The sequence below is a fragment of the Vombatus ursinus genome, unplaced genomic scaffold (assembly GCF_900497805.2).
Source record: "Vombatus ursinus unplaced genomic scaffold, bare-nosed wombat genome assembly UNPS02014832.1, whole genome shotgun sequence".
Taxonomy (NCBI): Eukaryota; Metazoa; Chordata; class Mammalia; order Diprotodontia; family Vombatidae; genus Vombatus; species Vombatus ursinus.
In genome coordinates, this window is record NW_020954610.1 from 210918 (window position 1) to 233592 (window position 22675).

General features: G+C 37.7%; 1 protein-coding gene across 1 annotated transcript in view; it reads left to right on the top strand.

Annotated features, from left to right (window-relative positions):
- Positions 1-175: 175 nt before the first annotated feature.
- LOC114025681 (kinesin-like protein KIF24) overlaps positions 176-22675 on the top strand; it is a 61162-nt gene continuing 38662 nt past the window's right edge. Inside the window, exons 1-3 of the mRNA XM_027839151.1 lie at positions 176-298; positions 19929-20069; positions 20359-21007. Of these exons, the coding sequence (XP_027694952.1) occupies positions 20382-21007 (626 nt within the window). The 5' untranslated portion in view covers positions 176-298; positions 19929-20069; positions 20359-20381. The remainder of the gene's footprint in view (positions 299-19928; positions 20070-20358; positions 21008-22675) is intronic.

Sequence of the window (22675 nt, forward strand, 5' to 3'; positions counted from 1 at the left end):
CCCTTCCCCACCCACTGTTTCCTGGTAGCTTTTGATTGGTCTAAGAGCAAGGAGGGTGGGGCGACTCTGCCCTCTCCCTCCCTCCGTCTCCTCCCAGGTTTCCCATTGGCGGGTTCCCGGGGTAGGCCGGCGCGCGCGGGAGTCGGCGCCGCGTTCGAACCGGTGCTTGGCGGTGTTGCCATGGGGACGCGGCCTTGCCTTCTCGGCGGGTCGGTTTGTTGACGTACCGCAGGGTCACTAGGGGCAGTGCCCCGGGGTGTCAGAGCAGCCACAGTCAAAGGTTCGGATGCCTCAGCAGGTGAGAGAGAGGGGAATAGCGTTCCCGAGGTGGGGAGAGGCGGCGAGAGTCGGTGGTTGGAAGGAGCCCGGGAGACACTCGGAGAGTACGGGGTTGAGGCTAGGGATGGAGGGGGCCGCGTGGGGCTAAGGAGGAGGGAGGGAGAGGAGGAGCGGGGCCCGTGCTGGGTGGGGGGAGGGGGCGGCGCGGAGGTGGCCGCGTGGCCTCAGGTGTAGGGCGGCTGGAAGGGCTCGTGAAGCTCCGGAGAAGGAGGGGCCGGTCCCCGCGTAGGCACCTAGAGCGGGAACAGGAGAATTGGGAGTTAGGCCTCTCTGAGGGCAGTTTTATGAAGTAGACAAAATTCTGTTTCGAAGTCCTTTCCACCTCTTTCTTTACTTCTAGCCACTCCCCTCCAGCAGTCAGTCATTCAGTCAATGAACATTGATTAAGCACCAATGTGCCAAGAGAGGTGCTAAGCTCTAAGGATGCCAGGGAGGTATAAGACTTTCCCTGCTCTTTGCTACCCTTTGACTATCCCCACACATTGAAAGAACCCCCTCCCAAGGCTAACCTTTCTTAAGGGAGTCCAAAAATTATACCCCTCTCTTTCCCTTTAATCAAAACTCACCTTTCAATAGTTAGTTTCCTCTAGGCCTTAGGGAGAACAAAGCATGAAATTCAGTAAAGTGTAAAGGATGTGAAACTTGTTACCTAAACATTTACATTGTTTTGAGAAGAGTTTGGATAAATTAGTGGATCAGCAAATTTGTGACAACTTACTAAAGTAAGTTATGCCATTCTTATCAGTGAATGAATGAATGAATTAAAAAGCATTGATAAAATACTCTGTGCAAAGCTCTGGGCCATGCACTAGGGATACAAATAGTAAATAAGACTCCCTGACCTGAAGGAACTCACATTGTAATGAGACTCTAAAAATAATAGTAGCAAACATTTATATAGCACTTACTATGTGCCAGAGGCAGTATGCCAAGTGCTTTACAAATGTTATCTCATTTGATCCTCCTAACAATCTTTGGAAATAGGGGCTATTATCCCCATTTTACAGATGGAGAAATTGAAGCAAGCAGGTTAAGTGACTTTCCCGGGGTCACACAGCTAGGAAGTGTCTGAGGTTGAATTTGAATTCAGGTTTTCTGTATTTCAAGCCAGGCTATCAATCCACTAAAGCACCTAGCTGCCCCAATGACTGGCTCTAATGGAGAGATAGCATGTTTTCAGCTTCCTTTTAGGGGAAAAGGCTCCATGATCCTTAGGATACAGGAGCAATGCAGATGGCATTGCATCTTCTTTAAGGCCATTTCCACTGATAAAATCATCTGTTTCTGATATTGAACCATTTGACAAGGATTTTGGTGGTAAGAACTTTCTCTCCTGGGCCTTTAGTAGCGGTGGTTGCTGAAGAGGTTGTAGACCTGCAGAAGCAATTGCCCAGGTTGCAAAGCATTTAGTCTTCATGCAAGGAAAAACTTTCTTAACAATTAGAAATATCCAAATATGAATTGGGCTGCCTTAAGAGATCATAGAATCATAGGATCATAGATTTTGAGCTGGAAAGGAGGAGAGGAATTTAGAGGTCACTTAGTCCAGTCCTTTCATTTTCCACATAAGGCAGCTGAAGCCAGACAAGTGAAATGGTAGTGAATTTCCCCTTTAGAATATCTACAGATCTTCATATGACTGGAGTTGTTGCAAAGGGAATTCCTGTGTGGTCATGTATCACACTAGATGGCTTCTGAAGTTCTTCCAGCTCTGATTCAGTGAATATTTGAGGTTATGGGGAGAAACCACCCCTCCCATGGAACATCCCTTTTTTCTACCATCAGAAACAGAGTATTCACAATTAGTCTGAGCTAGGAGGGCAATTATTGCTCTCAAGATATAAATTAGGAGGCTTGTAACAAGCCTGCTGGTACTGAGGCCCTGGCATCAGGAATATAAATAATTGATTCCACTGTGCATAATGCATGATTTACCTTCCTATTAAGATGATGTCATTGTTAGAGTTGTGATCCACTTATACAGATAGACCTGAAGAGTCTCAAACTGACCTTTCCTTGCCATGTCAATGTGAAGATTGCAGTCTAATCAGTATGGCAGATGCCTTAAAGGTGGCTTGATGTCTTCACTTAAAATGAGATTGACCCATTGTGAAATGTTGTAGGCTTAGTGAGTCTAATACTGTTATTTCTTAGCTGTCCATAGCTTACATCACATCAGAGGATATTTAAAGTATTTTTTTGTATATGTGTTGCCTATAGTGTCGCTCCCTCCACTGACATAGTAGATGTTTAGGTATCCCAATGCCTATGTGAAAATCACTTCAGTGATGATGGACTAGCTGTTTTTCAGGACCTCATTGTTAGTGATTTTGCTATACTTTATAATGCATTTCTCACAAGTCATGCTGATAAGGCAGTTTAAAAAACCAGCATGTAATTTTTTCTCAGTCTTAAAACATTTTGGGCACTGCTGCAGACCTTCAGCTTCTTCTGGAATTTATCATTAGGTAGGCACCATATTTTTAGCTTTCCAGAGGACCTGGGATACATAGGCCTTATTTTTTTCTACAGTTTTAGTAAGTGCATCACAGTACTATGTTATTCAGGTTAATTCATTGCTACCTTTTATTTTAATTACTGATGAATATCATTCATCTGTCTATAGTATTGCCTTGGAAAGAGCTAACATGAGATCTCAATCATTTTAAAGCTTATCAGGTCCCTACTGGCTTGACAAACAGTTCATAATTTATACAGAGTAATTATTAAATAAATTATGAGCAAATGATCTCCTACCTCTTAATTTTAAGCGGTCGTTGTAACCTCTGAGGTCTCTTCTAGCTAGATCTTGTGAACTTATGGAATGATTGATTTAACTTCCTTGGGTCTCAGTTTTCATCCATAGAATGATGGGAGGAGTGCTAGACTAACTGGTCTCTGAGCTCTTTCCAGCGATGGTCTGCAATCCTATGACTCTGATTATGTTTCTGGCTTACTGAATTGAAAGAATTTTCCAGAAGAGGAAGCAAACAAGTGGATCCTTGTTGTATTCTTGATCATTGTGGGCCTGTGATTTCAACAATATGGAGGATTGCAAAACAGACTGGCAGTTTGTCTGTAACTTAGACTCATAGAAAGCTGCTTGTAGCATTGAGAAGTATTGACTTGATCATGGTCACATGGTTTTCCTGGCCCTCCTTTACTCTGCCTCATTGCATCTCATATGGTAATTTCACTCTTATTGTATCAGCTCTGTTTATTTTTGGTCTATTGCATATAGGCAACATGTTAGGATACTATAACTCTTGTTAACAATTCTCAAATTATCAGAGTCTCTTAGGATCTCCTAGAATTTCTCTGGGCAGCCAAATTTGCTTACTATAGTTGTAAGAGTCAAATGCTTTTGAGTATTTGATAAATTGAAGGCAGAATAGTGTAATGAAAGACCACTGCACTTGGGTTCAAATTGAAGTTTGGAAAGTTGCTTAGCTGAGGGACTGTGAGCAAGTCAACTAAACTCATCCATAAAATGGGGAGAGTAATGCCTGTGGTATCTACCTTATAGGGTGGTTGTAAAGATTAAATGAGATGGTATGTGTAATAATACTTTGCAAACTGTAAAGCACATCGTATCGCCAACCCTCCTTGGTGGCCTATGTCATTCCTCTTCCCGTTTTTCTCCTACCCATCATATGACCACTTCTTTGCAGTCTCCTTTGCTGGATCATTCTCCATCTCTTGCCCGTTATGTATGAGCATCCCCTGGGCTCTGTAGTGGGCCATCTTTTCTCTCTTTACCCCCACTTTTCTGGTGATCTCATCTACTCCCATGGGTTTAATTATCATCTCTGTGCAGATAATTCTCAAGTCTGTATATAATATACATCTCTAATCTCTCTTCCAAGCTCCAATCCTTCATTACCAACTGCCTCCTAGTGGATCTTATCAACTTCTCCAAACTAATATGCACAAAATGTAATTAATTTTCTTTTCTACTAAACCCACTTCTCCAAACTTCCTTGTTTCTGCAGAGGGCACCATTATACTTCCAATAACCCAAGTTTTCAAATTGAAGTCATCCTTGACTCTTCCATCTGTCTCACATCCTTCACCAGTCATTTGTCAAATCTTGTCAATTTTGTCTCTACAACTTCACTTGCATCTGTCTCCTTTCTTCCATTTATAGCTGCTACCCTACTTCAAGCTCTTATCGCCTTTTACTGGGACTGTTGCAATGGCCTCCTAATTAACTCCTTTATTTCCAGTCTTTTCTTTCTCCAATCCTTTCTGCACACAGCTGCCAAAATAATCTTCCCAAGGCACAGGTCCAGGCCATATCACTGTCCTATTGAAGAAGCTTCAGCAATTCCTTGTTGCCTTTAGCATAAAATGCAAACTTCAGAGCTTAGAATTTGAAGGACTCTTGAATGATGTTGCCAGTAAAGAGGAAGAATGGTTTTTTGGGTTATATTTGTATATTCAGATACTTGCTTAGATTTAGTTCTTATAGGCCAAAACTAGTGGCAGCTAGTTTTGGAACTATTTCCCCAAGATAATGGAAAAATATTTAGCCATGCTTAACATTATATAAACTTCTTTGTGCCTGAGTTTCTTCATCTGTAGAATGGGGATAATTTCTGCCTACTTTATAAAGGTGTGGTAAAGTTTGCTTAGATAATATAGCTACACAAATTATTAGTCTGACTTCATAACTCATCATTCAACTGAAATTCCTATCTCCAGTTACCAATGATTTTTAATCAAGTCTAATGACTTTTTCTCAATCCTCATTCTTCTCAACCTCTCTATAGCTTTTGACACTGAATCACTGAGTTCCCCTTAATTCGGTTTCCATGACACTGTTATGTCTTGGGTCTCCCCAACCTGTCTGACCACTCCTCAGTCTCCTTTGCTGGATTTTTATCCAGGTCATGCCCACTAACCATAGGTGTCCCCTAAGCCACTGTTTTGGGCCCTCTTCTCTTCTACTTCTATACTATTTTGTTTGTCATTCTCATCAACTTCTGTGGATTCAGTTATCTCTATTTGTCTCCGATCTACTGATCCAGTTCTGACCTCTCCCCAGACCTCCAATCTCACATCTCCAAATCCCAACTGGACATCTCAAACTGAATGTACCATAGACATTTTAAACTCAGCATTTCCAAAACTGAACTTCTTATCTTTCCCCACTAAGCCCTCCCCATTTTCTATCTATTGCTGTCTACCTATTACTATGGAGGACACTACTATCCTCTCAGTCATCCCTGCTCCCAACCTAAGTGTCATTAACTCTTTATTCTCACACTCACCTGCCTCTGTATCCAATCTGTTTCAGGCTCTCATATATTCTACCCTTTCTCCTCTGATATGGCCATCATCCTGGTACAAGTCCTCATCACCCCAAGGCTGAAGTATTACAATAGTCTCCTGGTTATTCTCCCTGCCTCAAGTCTCTTCCCACTATAATCTAGCCTACACCCAGCTGTTAAATTGATCTTCTAAAGCACAGGTCTGACCATGTTATCCCCCATTCATTCTTCTCCAGTTCTCCCCTGTTTCCTCCAGGACCAAATATAATATGTCTTTTGTTTGGCATTAAAAACCTTTCATAGACTGGTCCTCTCCTACCTTTACAATCTTCTTACATCCTACTCGCCTCCACATTATTCAGTCCAGTGACACTGGCCTCCTTTCTGTTCTTTGCAAAAGACACTCCATCTTTGACTGCACTGACTGTCCGCCATACCTAGAATCTTCTCACTCCTCATTCCTGCCTCCTGGCTTCTCTGCTGTCATTTAAGTCTCAGCCAAATTACTACCTTCTACAAGAAGCCTTTCCTGATTCCCCTTAATACTAGTGCTGTCGCTTAGTTGATTACCTCCAATTTATCCTGTATAATCATGTTCGTTCATAGTTGTTGCCTTTCTTTGTATTCCCAGATCTTAGGACAATACCTAACACATCATAGGTGCTTAATAAATGCTTGTTCTCTGACGTGATAACAGATAAGAACCTACGTAATACAGAGCTTTAATATTGTTCCTTGCTTTTAACTTTGATAGACTTAGCTCTTCTCAGCAGTGGATCTAAGACAACTCCAAAAGCCTTGTGATGGAAAATATTATCTACATCCAGAGAAAGAACTATGGAGTCTGAATGCAGATCGAAGCATACTATTTGCTCTCTTTTTTTTGTTGTTTTGTTTTGTTTCTTCTTTCTTGTAGTTCCTCCCACTGGTTCTAATTCTTTACAGCATGACTGATGTGAAAATATGTTTGATATGAATGTATATGTAGAGCCTATGTCTGACTGCATGCTATCTTGGGTAGGAAGGGGGAGAAAATTTAAAACTCAAAATCTTATGTGAATGTCGAAAACTAAAAATTAATTATTTTAAAAAACTAAAAAAAGTTCTTTGCTTTTTAGAGGAAAGCTATTCTTTAAAATACTTTTGCTGGTATGAATATGCCCCTTTTTAAGAAATATCATTGAAGCAACATCTATTATGAGTTACAGGTCTCATTTGATGATCAAAAGAATCCATAAGTTAATGAAAAATTATAAAATTGGTTTTAAATTATGATTTTTCTAAATAACAATGCAGAAAATATGTATGTCTTGGAATCATAGCATCTTAGAGAAAGAAGGACCTTTTTGATTCTCTGGACCACTCCTTCATTTTATTGATGAACAGCAGAAGTCCAGAAGCAGGAAGTGAATTGCTTGTGGTCATCCAGGGAGTTACTGAGTCAGGGACTAAAACCTGGGTCTCAGTTTCCCATTCAAATCCTCTTTCTGTTACATCACAGGGAAAAGTACTCTGTAAATACTAAATAATGATGACCTGTAGATTAAAGTTTCTTACAGAGCTAGTTATAATTGTTTTAGGAAAGATGTAGAGTAACACTAGACAGGACAAAAAACAAGGAAACAACAAAGCATCAAATCAAAACTCAATCGTGTTCTGGAGAAAGGTGAAAAATAAATTTCTCCATTTGGAGTTAGTAAGGTCTACTCTTTTGATATGGCTGAGCTCCAAAAATATATATACTTTATTTTACATAATTTCTCTTATAATTTCTACTACCTGAAAAGCATAAATCTAATTTCCTCATGGTTTGACTCTTAGTATAATTAAGGTGAAGAAAAAAAAAACCTCGAGATAAGGGACTGTAAACACTTTTAAAATTACCTTATCAGTTTCAAAATAAAGCAGCCTTTCAAAGATGCTTTGGGGATGTAACTTACAAGCAAAATTCAGACAAGGAAGATGATTTCATTTAATACTCATCAATATCCTAATCCACAGATATTCATGAGAACTCAGTCACATATTGAATATTTCCAGTACCTTCACAGCTGTTGTCTTTGGCAGTTGTCTATTATCAGTTGTCTTTTCTATTGAGTCGATGTCCTATAAATAGAATTATTAGTTATATATGAGATAAAAGAATTAATTCCTTCATGAATAATTGGTTTGTATTATACAGACCTTGCCTTTTCATCTGTCACAGTTTCACTGAAATTTCTTATTATTCCTGTTCAGTGGACATTACTCCTAACAAAATCTGACTTTTTTTTAAAAAATAAGCTTTTAACTGCTATCTTTTGTTTTTATTTCTCTGAATTTCTCCCTGTATCCCAATCTCATATCACTTCCTAGACAGCCATCCCAAATGGCCAATAATTTTTTAAAGGGGAAAAGAACAAGAAAAAAATCAGCAAAACTGATCAACACATCCCCTCCCCTCCAAAAACCCAACAGTATATTCAGTGCACCACATCTTTGGACCTCCTCACCTCTGCAAAGGATTTGGGGGAGTTGTCTTCTCATATCTCTTCTTTGGGGCTAAACTTATTTTTTTGTAATTCTGTAATATTTGTTTTCATTTGTTTTGTGATGGTGGTTCTTTATATTTACATTGTTGTAGTAATTATATATATTATTTTCTTTACCTGTGCTTCACTTTGCATTGGTTCATGGAAGTCTTTCCATTCTTTTTTTGTTTTCATCATATTCAGAACAGTAGTATATATGCCACAATTTATTTAGCAATCCCCAAATGATGAGCATCTACTTTGTTTCCAGTTCTTTGCTACCACAAAAAGTGCTGTTATAAATATTTTAGCAGATATGGAATTTTTTTGTCAGTGACCTCCTTGGGGTATGTGCTTAGTAGTGGAATCTCTTGAACAAAGGGTCTGGATATTGTAACCATTTTGTTTGCACAATTCCAAATTACTTTTCTAAATGGTTGTACCAATTTTCAGCATTATTATGCCTGTCTTTTCCACCAATATTGACTATTGCTGTCTTTTGTCATCTTTACCAGCTTGCTGGATGTGAAGTGAAACCTCAGTTGTTTCTTTTATCAGTGATTTGGAGCATCTTTTCATATGGTTGTTAATTTTTTCAGTTATTCTTTTGAGAACTGTTTTTTTGTAGCCTTTTACCATGTTTCTATTGGAGAATGGCTTTTCTTCTTAGGTATTTCTGTGAGTTATCTATATATCTTGTTTACCAAACCCTTATTTGAGAACTTTAATACAAAGACTTTTTTTCCCATTGGACAGCTTCCTTTCTTATCATAAATGAATTACTTTTGTTTGTATAGGAGCTTTTCAATTGCATGTAATCAATATTATCTACTTTTATCTTTTGTAATTGTAATCCCTGGTTTTGTATCTCTTACCCTAGCTGTGAAAGACATATGATCTACTTCTCTTCTCTTTTTTTTAATGGTATGATCTTTAATATTTGGGTCACATCCATTTCGAATTTATTATATAATATGGTATAAGATGTCAGTTTGAGCCTAATTTCTGCGAGACTACTTTCTAGTTTTCCCAGCAGTTATCGTCATCATATAGGGAATTCTTTCCTTGTGTAATTTATGTTTTTGAAATGGGTTATTGAATTCCATGATTTCTAATTGTCCGATTGGTTCTATTGATCTACCTCACTATTTTTTTTTTAAAACCAATATTAAATAGTTTTTTATGTCTGCTGCTGTATAAGATAGTTCGAGATCTGGAAATGCTATTCTTCTTCATTCTTACCTTTTCATTATTTCTCTTGATATTCTAGAATTCAGGGATTTCTTAACTTTTTGTAGCATGAACTCCTTTGACAATTTGGTGAGGCCCTTCTCAGAATAATGTTTTTAGATGTGTAAAATGAAATGCATATGATTACAAAGGAAATAAATTATATTGAAATAAAAATGTGATTTTTTTTTTCCTTCCAGCTTTACCAGCCTCCTGAAATCTATCCACAGACCCATAAGGGGTCCATGGATTCCTTTTAAGAACCCTTGTTCTGTATCTTTTCTTCCTGCAAATGAATTTTTATTTGATCAGGTTCTGTAAAGGACCCCCTTTGATTGTTTGTGTGGTAAAACTTTTAAGTTAACTTTGGTAGTGTTGTCATTTTTATTATATTGGCACAGTCCAGCCATGAGCACTAAATATAGCACTCCAGCTATTTAAATTGTTCTTTATTTCTTTAAGGAATACTGTAATTAAATCCATGCTAGCTTTTAGTGTGTTTTGGTAGATTGATTCCCAAGTATTTTATACATTTTGTAGTTATTTTGAATGGGTTTTACTTTTATTACCTCTTGGACTTTGTCGTTATATATAGAAATACTGTTGATTTTATAGCCTGTAACTTTGTGGAAATTATTGTTTCAGTTAGTTTCTTTTACTGATTCCCTTGTATAATCTGAGCAAACCATCATGTCAACAGCAAATAGGGATAGTTTTATTTCTTCTTTGCCTCTCTTCCCATTTAATCAAATCTGATATTTTAAATAAAAACTGGCTGTAGCCATATGTATCAGACATATATTTGTGCTTATTTATGGAGGCTAACCTACTCTTTGGAATAAAAATATACTCTTTGTTTTAGTCAGAAAAAGTAAAACAAATTAGTCAGCAAGCATTTGTTAAGCATTTACTGTGTTTGAGACATTATGCTACGTATTGGAGAAAGACAAAAGTGAAGCAGCCCCTGGCTCGAAGCAATACACATTTAAAGGTAGAGGTAACATGTCCACATATAAGTCTATGTAGAAGATATACAGTATGAGGTACGAGGTTATGCAATAATAGTGAGAATAGTAGTAGACTCAAGTCAGCACACCTGAGCTCCTGCCCCAGCATTTCCCACTTACTAACTTTTTTTTTCCCATTGTGGAAAAGAAATACTCTAGTTTATTATTTTTTTTTTCCGGTGAGGCAGTTGAGGTTAAGTGACTTGCCCAGGGTCACACAGCTAGTAAGTGTTATGTGTCTGAGGTTGGATTTGAACTCAGGTCCTCCTGACTTCAGGGCTGGTGCTCTACCACTGCGCCACCTAGCTGCCCCTCTAGTTTATTATTGATGTACAAAAATACCCCATGGTAGATTCAAAAGCATAAAATATATTAAGCACATTACACATTAGCAATATATCAACTTTTACCTAGAACATTAATATGGGAAAATGGTTAAAATATGCTTATGGAACTTTCCATGGGTACATTTGAAAATGTTTTGAGTAAAAATAAAGATGTTGGCAAACTTTAAAAGGGAAACCATTTAATATGTTTTGCCCTGCTAGGTTAATTAGTTTTAAATTAATGAATAATAAGTACAATGGGGTTTTGAATTCTTTATATTGCTGAATCAGTTCTTTACTATAAAGTTGTGACAAAAACCTGCCGATTTCCTTCTGGTATTTTCTTCAAGAATACCCTTGGTAGGTGTTTAATCATTTTTCTTTTTTTTTTTTTCTTTTCAAGTTCAGAATTGTCTAACTCTTTAAGTCAAGGCAAGTGCTAATTCTACATTTTAGCTTACATTTTTATTGTGCTTTGCTATTTCCTTGATTTTCTTCTGATTTCTCATTTGATCCTCAAAACAATATTGTGAGGTAGATCACGCACGTTGTTATCCCCACTTTCACAGATTAAAATTTGGGCTTATGAAGGCCCAGAGTTGTCTAAGGTCACATAGCTACTAAGTGGCAGAGCTAAGGAACTGAGATGAGATCTTCTTAACTGTAAGCCCAGTGTTTTTTCCATGGCACCACTCTGCTGTTGTTTAGTTTGTCATTGGCTTTATAGCTTTTGACAAGTCACTTAATCTTTTTTGGGCCTCAATTTCCTCATTTGTAAAATGAGGGGGTTGAACCATCTCAAACTTCCTTCTGGCTTGGTGATCTGTGATTCTTTTCTGTAACAGTGTCACTTTAAAAAATTACTCTGCTTACTTCTGTCCATTTCTTCCCTTTGCACTGAACAAGTTTCTTCTTTTTGTCTCCATCCATTACTGACCAGCTGTTTTGTGCATTAATAACTTTTTTTTTTTTTAGCTAACTTCATAGGATTTAGAGTTGAACATCACTTATGAAAATTCTGCTGAAGGTCCCCTTCCTTGAGCTTTCTGTCCAGGAATCCTGGTGTATCATGCTTCTAATATTCTAATACTGTATCAGGAGCCTTCTAATAGCAAGAACTTTAGTTCAGAATCAGCTCTATTTACAACAGGAGCATGTTTTGGAAGCACTTTGTAGATGATCATTGGCTTGTGTTGGACCAAAATCTTGGTTCGCAGCAGGGCAGGGCACACAAGACTAGGATGGTTGCAGCTTGGAAATTAGAGTAGGGTAGAAGATCTGAAAAGGCTTCGGAGATAATCTAAACAAGTGGGTGGAATAGCAGGAAAGTGGCAATGAGTAGTAGGAAGAGATCCAGGGAAAGCACATAGTGCTGGCCAGTTAGCACAACATGTAATGTGGGTGTGAGGTCTGGGATTCAAGGACAAGTCTCCCTTCCCCAGAGGGTAAGAGCAATGTAGGACCTTGGTACTTGGGGAATTGGCATACCAGTCAGGAGGACTCGAGTTCAAATCCAGCCTCCAATACATAACACTCACCAGCTATGTGACCCTGGGCAAGTCACTTAACCCCAATTGCCCTCACCAAAAAAAAAGAAAAAAGTATCCTTGCCCGCAGGGAGTTTACAGCCTAATGGAGGAAGACAAAACATGAAAGGGAGAGGGGGGAAAGGCCAGTCAAAGAAGTTCCTAAGTAGTGTGAGAAATGAAGAGATGTCTCTCCTTAAATGGAAGATTGGAGTTTGAGGTCCTCCCCTCCAATCAGAGGCAGAGGGTAGTGATGAGGTGGATTACTAGGACTGAGGAGATCTTACAGGATGAAGAGGTTATATCAATAATGAATCAGAGTGAGACTAGCAGTAAGAATGGCTTGATGCTGATCCGCCCAGTATAGATCCATATGTTCTTCTATTTTCTCTGCCCAGGGGCCAGAATGGTCCCCAAGTCTGGAGAGGATTAAACCTATAGGGGTTCAAAGGGTACCAGCTCTGGCAACTTAAAAGATGCAGGAGAAGGGTGCCCCATTAGTCATTATAGTATGGCAGATCAAGGAAATGCTATGGATATATTTTAACTAAATTTTAGTGAAGGATTTGACAGTCTTTCATGCTATTCTTTTCATGCTGTTCTGGACAAGATAGAAAAATGTGAATTAGATACGAATGCCATTAGTGGATCTAGAACTAGTAGAATGATCAGAACTAAAGAATAGTTATTCATGGTTAGATGTTAGATAGGAAGGCCAGTTCCTAGTGGAATGCTTTAGGAATCTTTGCTTAGCCATGTATTGGTTAACAATTGTTATCAGTTGCCTTTGATAGATAGCATGTTTGTCAAATTGCAGGTGATATAATGGTAGGAGGAAAAGCAAACATGTTGCCTGACAGAGAATCCCCAAAAATATTTTTGGCTAGAATGTTTGGCTGAAACTAGTAAAATGGAGTTTAACAAAGGATATTTTAAATGCTTCCTTTTCAAAAAATCTATTTCACAGTTTTAAGATGTAGGAAGATATGGCTCGATGTCTATTCATCTGAACAGGATCTAAGATTTAATGGACTACAAACTCATTATGTGTCACTTGTGGGATATTGGAGCCCAAAAAGCTAATGCCACGTTAGCCTGCATGGTAAGATTTTATGGTTTTGGATAAACTTTGAGGTTCCCTCCAGCTCTTAAGAGCTGTAACTTCTTTGAAAGTTACTGGTTTCTTGTATCTTCAAGGGCTGGCTCTTAAGTGTTAAAGAATTCCTTCTTTTCACCAGCAGATGTCATTTAAGTCAGTGATAGAACTCTGGAAAACCTATTGTAATAATGATTGTAAGATTTCTTTCTAAGACCTGAGAAAGTTACCCTCCAGAAATTACACAAAATAAACTTTTGTTTTCCCTAAACTAGACTTGTGATCTCATTGATATGGGAAGCTTCTACATGAGAAAACTTCTACCAAGCAGGCTAGTACTTTGTGTGCAACTCATAATCTCACAGAATTGCCCAGAGAACTGAGAAGTTGAGTGAGTTGTCCAAGGTCACACAGCCAGCATTTGTCAAAGGCAGGATTGAAACCCAGGTCTTCCCAACTCAGAGGCCAGCCGTCTTTCTATTATATCACACAGCCTCTCAAAATCTTACTAGAAAATCGTGGATTTGGGCCTTTGCTTAATTCTGATTTTGGCTTAATTCTGCCTTGTGATTGTATACTTGGATCTATGATCTCATCAATATGGATTGGTTCTGATTGTTATCCCTCCAAGTTTTCAAATCTTTTGTAATTCTTTCCGTGTTTATCTCTAACTCTTAGATAGAGAATCCATCCAATGCACTACAGGTCTTTTAAAAAATTATTTATTTTTACTGGAGAACCCCTGGTTCTTTTAATATTTCATGTATACCAATGCAAGTCTCAGGTAGTCATCTGTTTTGCCTTAGTCTTGATGTATGACTCCACCCCCCCCTTTCTGGTCATACATGTCCTTGTTCTTTATAGATCTTTTCATAAACAAGTCATCGTCTGGTATACATATTTCATAAAATGTTTCCATTTATGTGTTGCCATCTGTCATCTTCCCAGGGTCTCCATAGTCTATGTTCTCATCTATCTAGCTTCTAATGTGTTTACATTGTATCTAATACCTACTGGTCTTTAATATTGTAGCACTTACCAATTTACATTTGAGTTATTAAGAAAGAAAATATTTCTTTACCATAAAATTATCATTGATTTGGATCCCATACTAAGCTTCAGTGGTATAAAAAGTTAGGAAAGAGGCAGCCTGCCCTCAGTGGATGAAGAACTGGCCTCCTTGTCAAGAAGACCTGAGTTTGGGTCCCACTGCCAACACATATTGGCCAGGTGACCTGGGTGGATCACAGATTTCAATGAAAAATTTCAAGAGGGAAAAATCATCTTTAGCTGGTGGGGATTGGGATGAAAGAAAGGAGCTTGAGCTTCAGTTTCAGTTAGGGAGGAGAGAGCTGGGCCTTTAAGGGTGAATTTCAATAGGTAGAAGTCATGGGGATGGGCTCAGGAAGGAACATGCTAGTATACGTATACTTATAGACCTCTCATTCTTTTACTTCTGATCCTCAGTTTTCTATCCAACTATTTTTCGATCTAACAACAACTATTAGAACAGTAGTATAAAGCACTTGTCTGAGGACACATAATTTAGTTCTTACTAGCATTACTGGAAGTGGAGGATATGAGATGCATGATAGTAGAAAATGATTTGCTATATCTTCTCATAATTAAAAAATCTGAATAAATCCCTAGTTTTTAGAGTTATACTATACTATATCCTTGAGTCCTTTCTCCCTTTCAGGATTACCAAAGTTGAACTGTAGCCAGCTGGATTTCATTCAAGACCCTATTTCTAACTCATTCCAGCAGCTGAGACCATGGTGTTTCTAGAACTCTCTGGATATTTGTGGCATTGAATATGAGTGAATTCTGCATGTGGAATTACTTTAGTTCAGGCCCTCACTTCTTGTCTCCTAGACTTAAAATAGTCTTCCAACTGGTCTTCCTGTCTCTAGCATACGCCCCCTCCGATCTACCCTTCCCATTGCTGCCTGAAGTATCTAATATGCTGCTTTGATCATTATTCCATTAAAAATTATAGGTGGCTCTTTATTGCTTATGAAATAAAGTATAAATTCCTCATATTGGTGACCAAAGCCTTCCATAATCTGTCTCCAATGGAATTACATTAACAGTGTTAGTTCATACTAGTCTTTCACATGCTTTACATTCTAGGCAAATGAAACCATTCTCCTTCCCTGGTCTTGTCCTGCCCTCGATTACTTATACACCTTGGTTTGTAAAATGCCCTGACCCTGACCCCAGTCCCCACCATCTCTACATGTTGAATGAAGTTCCCCGTTAAAGGCCCAGCTCTGATGCTGCCTCCTCCCTGAAGAAAGCCCATCTTTCTTTGTCTCCTCTCACCCCCCAACCAATTAAAGGTGATTTTTCCCCTTGAAATTTTTATCACACTTTGCCCAGACTCTTCTTTTGCATGTATCAATTCTATTTTGGCTTTGTTATTTTGTATAGTTGGCTATTTGTATGTGTCTCTTTTCTTCCCTATTAGATTATAAGTAAATTTTTGTGGGAATATATTATTTAAAAAATAAATAGTTGAATTGAACTGGAAATCTGCTCATCAGAAACTTTCCTAGTATCACTAATCTACTGGATGTTTTCAAACTGAGTTTTTGCACTGATGGGCTGTAGAGTAAAAGATCTTTCCCAGGGCTGCTGATGGCTGGGCTGAGCAACTCCTGGTCCCTGGTCTAAGCTGCCAACACTCCTGATTGCAGCCCAGCCAGTTGTGAATTTTCCACTGTTGCATGAAGTCGGTTTATAGCCAGCTCAGATAGAACCTGTGCTGTTCCCCAATCTCAGGCTGTAACTGAGAGTTTTAATAATTTTTTTTTCCTTTCAACTCTACTTAGCTGCTTTAGTCTTGTTTGTTTTTATTAAGTTAAATTGAAATGCATCTATATTTCATGGAATTAAAACTTTTGCATTGTGGCAGAACAGTCTTAGTAGAGTTCTCTGTATTGGAAATTATTCATCTCAGAACTTGTCTATGTGTTAACTTTAAGTGCTTAAGTATATAGGTATTAGACATGGAGTAAAAATGACAGTGGTAGTTTTTTAATTCATCATAATGCACCTGGTAATTCTTAGTCTTTATAAATGCAAATGTGACTAAGCTATACAAATTATTTTGGCCACACATTATATTGTAGTGGAAAGCCAACTTCCTTTTGTTGAAAGTTCTGATGGCTTTTTTGCTGCATATGTGTGGGTGTGTTATTTGTACTACAAAGATTGGGTGGCCTTGCTGCTGTTAGTACATGCCAGCATGTTCAGTCATCAACAGTTGTTTCCCAGTTGTCAGCAGCTATATTGGATCACTCTTGGCCAGTTTTTGGCATACCCTAAAAGTATGACTGACCCTTCTATGGCTGTCTGTTCTACTTTAGCTTTCCATTAAAAAAAACTTCCATATTCAGCTGTCCCCTATTTTTCTTGGATGACCTGTCAACATGATGCCTACTCTTCCTTAATGTGGCTTTATTTTTATAGAGTCACTGACTCATTCTTTGATTGGGCACAGGTGATATTAGTGGAATTTGTCCAGTAATTAAATAGTAACTAGAAAATCCCAATCTTTTGCCAGTAAAACAAATCATACACTTACTGGTGCTTTTAAATTTTGTTTTCTGTCTTAGTGTAACATCTTAAAGATTCCAAGAATTGGGCCAAGTATGGTAGTACATGTCTATAATCTTTGCTGCTGGAAAGGCTGCGGCTGGTGGATCACTTGAGCTGGGGAGTACAGTAGGGCTAAAGCTGATAAGGTGTCTACAGTAAGTCTAGTACCAATATGGTGCTTCCTGGGATCAGGGAGCCACCAAGTGGCATTAGAAGGGACAAACCTACCCAGACTGGAAACAAGCAGGTCATGCCTTCTTTGCCAATCAAAATTAGGATTCCAGCCTGGGAAAGATAGAAAGATAGAAAGAAATTTGATACAATGGTGTTTATTTTTTCTTCATTTGATCCTTTCTTATCCGAGATGCATTTATTTTGTCTGTGCTGAAGTTTTTCAGGTAATCAGTTCTCTCTCTCTTTCTCTCAGACAGACAGACAGACAGACACACACACACACACACATATATATGCTTCAATCTCTTGTTTTCTTGTTTAGTTAAGACTGTATATCCTACCCATATATGATCTTTAATATTAAGTTAGCATGTCCATTTAAATGTATTATGAAATATGGCATAAGGTGTTGGTCTAAGTCTAATATCTGCCAGAATGCTTTCCAGTTTTCCTAGTAGTTTTTATTAAATAGTTCTTTCCTAAGTAATTTGTGTTTTCTAATTTTTGGAACCCTAGATTATTGAGTTTCATGGTTTATGCTTCTTCTTTGTCTGGTCTCTGACATATCTTTAATCAATAGTAAAGATATTTTTAGAAAGTTGGTATAAATGTAATGATTGATCATGGTTCCAGAGGACCAATGGTGAAGAATGCTACCTGCTTCCTGACACACATTTTTAGACATGGCTAGTATGGGAATTTGTTTTGCTTGACTATGTACATTTGTTAAAAATAAGTAAATACACAAATACATACATACACACATACATACATAAATGCTTGATACTTGAAAAAAATTAATTATAAAAAGAAAGTTGCTATAATTCCCAAGTGAGCTTTGCCATTATTTTGGGAAGATTTATATGAAAGAAGCAGAAAAAGAATTGGTTGTTAGCAATGGTGACAGTTGTTTTTGTTTGGTTATTGAATATACATGATAGCTTCATGACATTGAGAAAATATCTAGAAGCTCAAGTGTGTGATTAGAGGCATGATGACTCCCACCCAACTACTTCTGACTTTCAAAGATCATCCTTGCCCTACATATGGAAGAGTAAAGTCAGCCTATTCCTCATTACCTAAGCCCCACTTTAAATGACTTATGTGGATGACACCTAGACCTACCAAAATAGTGGTTAATTGATCAGTGAGTGGTTATTTTAGAAACAGAATTGCACAGTTGCTTTTTACCATCTGCAGAATGAGGATATGTTTTAATTGATGTTGTGATGTTTTTATTTACTTTTTCTTTATCTATTACAAGTTTGACAACCAATAACAACCACAAACTTCTTCTGTTTACTGGGGTTTTTAAAGTGCATATCAACTTTAACGAGGTTAAAGGACTAAGGAGATAACTGTCCTTTCGTCCGGGCCAAATGTGTTTAGTTCTGGTTCCTGGCTGAACAGTAGTAGCTAGAGGAGATTGAAGTATCCAAGATCATGAAAGGCCTTGAGGTCATACCATATAGACCTGTTAGAGGAGCTGGTGATAGTATAGTAAGAAGAGAAGAGTAAAGACTGTGGAGAAGATGGAATTGATTGATAGATATGTTTAAGTATTCCCTTTGAAAGAGGAAATAATTTGTTCTACTTGGCCCCTGAGGGCAGACCTACGAGCATTGGATAGAAGTTACAGAGAAGCAGATTTAGTCTTGCTATAAGGAAAAACTTCCTAATACTTGGAGTTATTCAAAAGTGGCTTGAGTTGCCTTTGGAAACAGTGGTTCCCCCAGATTAAAATATTCAAGCAAAGTCTGGGTGACCACTTGCAGGATATGTTGTAGAAGATTTTCCTGTTCAGATATGGTTGCACCAAATGGTCTCTCATATCCCTTCTAACACTGAGATTCTGTGATTCCGTGAAAATAGCCCAGTTGGTTTCCATGTCCTCTTTGGAATGTCTTTATTTTATGTTTATTTTATGTTTATTTGTCTGGATTTGGTTGATAATAAATCTTATTATTTACATAGTTATATGTAACAAGTATTATCTTTTGGTTCCTTATTTACTCTGCATTATTTCGTATAACTCATCCCATATTTATTTCTAGTTTTCATATTTATCTTTTCTTACAGAGTAGTAATATTTACATACCATGCCTCACTTAAGCCACTCGCCATTTGTTAGACACATGAGCTATTTATAGCTTTTTGGTATTAGTGCAGTGCTTTTGTTCAAAATCATCAAATGATTATTGAGTGCCTATCATTGTGTTCTTCCACTAAAGTCTTTCTCTAATACCTCATCCAGCTGCAAAGGCAAGCCTGGGTTCTTGAAGGTCACATCACTGGAGCATAAATTCTGGCCTGCCCCACCAGAATGAAAAGGCTTTGAGTATGTGAGTCTGGACCTGGACCTGGCAGTGGATTCTGTATCTCTTTGAAAATCAGCTTTGGTGGGTTGAAAGAGGTCTATCACCAGATAATGGTGGGAGGTGGTGGGTTACACAGTAACACATTTAGAAGTTCTACTACGGTATGGAAGGATTATGATCTGCATGGTTAGAGGGAGTATGTGCAGTGACTGATGAAATCATATATCCTTTGACATATTAAAGAAGTGCTCGGCACTGATGCTTAGCTGGTTAGTGTTAGCTAAGAGATTCTAGCTCCATGGATGAAAGATATGGTGGCTAATAGAATTATAGATTTTTTTATAGTGGAAGTTAACTTAGAGGTTATCTACTTCAGTGTTTTCTTGGCCCCCTCCACATATATAGAATCCCCTCTACATCATCCATAAAAGTATTTAAGTGAGTTAAAAAAAAATTCGCTTGTTTTCTACTATTTAATTCTGTTCTCCGTTTTAAAAGGGTTCTTATCCCTTTGTTCATTCATCAGGGGAAACAGTTGGACCACACGCCTTGACATTCAGTTGAACATCTAAAATTAGGCATGTTACATTCAGTTGCTGAGGGGACAGTTTCAGTACTTCATGGCATTCATTGGATAGAACTTGCAAGTGCAAGTATTCAGAAACAAGTAAGTGACTTCTGGCTATGTACGTGTCTCTGTGTGTATGTATCCACATGCCTGTCTAACTGAAGGTTGAAAAATAGCAAATTGTATCTTTTTCACAAATTCTATTTGCTATACAAATCATCTCTCTGCAGTATACAAATTAAGTGGTCATTTCACAAAAGAGTCATAGCTATTGAAATCTTGGGAGAGTGTAATACATTTTTTGTAAGTATGTGTGGCTTTTGTTGTTGTTAAACAGTATGTACTATGCTGTGTCTAATGGGAATGGTTTCTTTTTCTCTCTCCACAGTTAAAATCTATCAACCTACAGTAATGGCATCATGCTTGTACGAATGTCTTTGTGAGGCAGAACTTGGAAAATATTACCCTCATTTTTCTGCCTTTGGCCTTCAGAAAATAGATGAATTAGCTAAAGTCACAATGAAAGACTACTCCAAATTGGGAGTCCACAATATGAATGACCGTAAGCGCCTCTTCCAACTCATTAAAATCATTCAAATCATGCAGGAAGAAGATAAAACCACTAACAGCACCCAGCAAGATCTTCCAACAAGTAACCTCCATGTCCGTCCTCAAAGAGCCAGATCAGGACCTCGAAGGCAACTGTGCTTTGATGCTTTTGTTGACAAAAAAGACCAAACACCAGAGGGTTTTGCATTTGACACATGTAGTCTATCAGACTTCTGTTCAGCTGAACACAAACCCAATCTAGTAGATATGCTGGAGCATATTCTGCCAGGTGATACCCAGTACAATAAAAAGCCAAGAACTCCTAATGCTGCAGCTGCTGATACAAGTGTGCAAACAGAAACAAACAGTACAGCATTGTTTTCACCAAATAACCTTTCTCCACTTTTGGGAGATATTGAGGTCCCTACCATACAAAGAGTCCCTCACATTTCTGGATATAATTATGGAGTCCCTCATTCTTATATCAGGTAATCATTCATTTTGATTTATTTTTCTTTGGACTAGCTGACAACAAACACAGTATTTTCCTTTAAGAGTTTAAGAAAGATATCATTCTCTAAGCAAAGTCCAGTATTTTGCAAATTATAAAGTGCTATGGAAATGTGAAGGGTTGTTCTTTATTATTAATTTTCTGTTAATGATGTAATATAGAAATGAAGCAACAAATAAGTGTGTTGATAAAATAAAAATCCCTATGGGAAGAAAGCATTCATAAAATTTTGGTATTTTCCAGATCAGTGAAATTATATTGGGTAGCTGCTAGCTAGGATCTACAAAGTATAAGCTTTGTTCAGTGGTGTGCTGGCAAATGTTTAAAAATTGACTCTCCAAATACAGAGGACATAACATTTTTTGTTCAATTCTTCATTGTTAACATTTTCTCCATACCTTTCTAAAGTCTAAACAGTCCACAAAACAATAAATCAAACCCTGATTGTAGCATTTGCTGTTTTCCAAGGTGTAAGTACCTGCACTGAAAATTTAACAATTAACTCTGAAGCCTGCACAACTGGCAATAGCACACTTTAGGCTGTATTTCTGTAGAGCTTCTCTCATTCTTGACCTGGGGCTCCTTCTTTTGTTCAGTGAAGTACAACCCAGGTATGAGTGTCCACAAAGGGCAAAACTGTGAGGTGAACGTAGAGTTAACTGGTGGCCTTCTGCAGTGGAAGAGTCAAGCCACTCACAGAACAGTTTTTCTTAGGATATCAATTTATCACTTTTTAAAGTGCCATATGGGATTTAGCACTTATAAAAGTAAATAACTAATAGCATTAAATTAAAATAGTCCTTTGTACAGCTTGCCTGTAGCATAATCCTGATTGAAGGCACCCATGCTATTGTAGTCCTGGGTGAACAGCCATTGTTAATGAAAGCAAAGATTGGAGTCATTTTTATCAAATGTATGATTTGAATATGTCCTTTTCACATTTGCTTAAAGTTAGAACTTAAAAATAAGGTCCCTCGAGGTATAACATGAAGCAATAACAACCATTTTTCTCTCCTTAACAGTGTCGTAGAAAATAAATTCTAAAAATTGCTTTTTTTCTTTAAACAATATTTATTTTTTCCCCAGTTACATGTAAAGACGAATTTTAACATTTATTTTTTAAAATTTTAAGTTCTGAATTTTCTCTCTCCCTCCTTCACCTCCCCTGTCCCTGAGACAGTAAGCAAGTTGATATAGGTTATACATGTTCATGTAAAACATACTGCCATATTAGTTCACATTGTAAAAGAAGACCCAAACCTAAAGGAAAAAAAAAAACATGAAAAAAATACAGGAAGTGAGCTTCAATCTGCATTCAGATTCCATCAGTTCTTTCTCTGGAGGCGGATAGCATTTTTCATCATGAGTCCTTTGGAATTTTCTTGAATCATTGTATTGCCGAGAATAGCTAAGTCATTCACAGTTGATCATTGTACAGTTTGCTGCGACTGGGTAAAATGCTCTCCTGGTTCTGCTAACTTCATTTTGCGTCAATTCATCTAAGTCTTTCCAGGTTTTTCTGAAATCATCCTGCTCATAATTTCTTATAGCACAATAATATTCCATTACAATCATATAACACAACTTGTTAAGCCATTCCCCAATTGATGGACATCCCCTCAATGTTCAGTTCTTTGCCCCTACA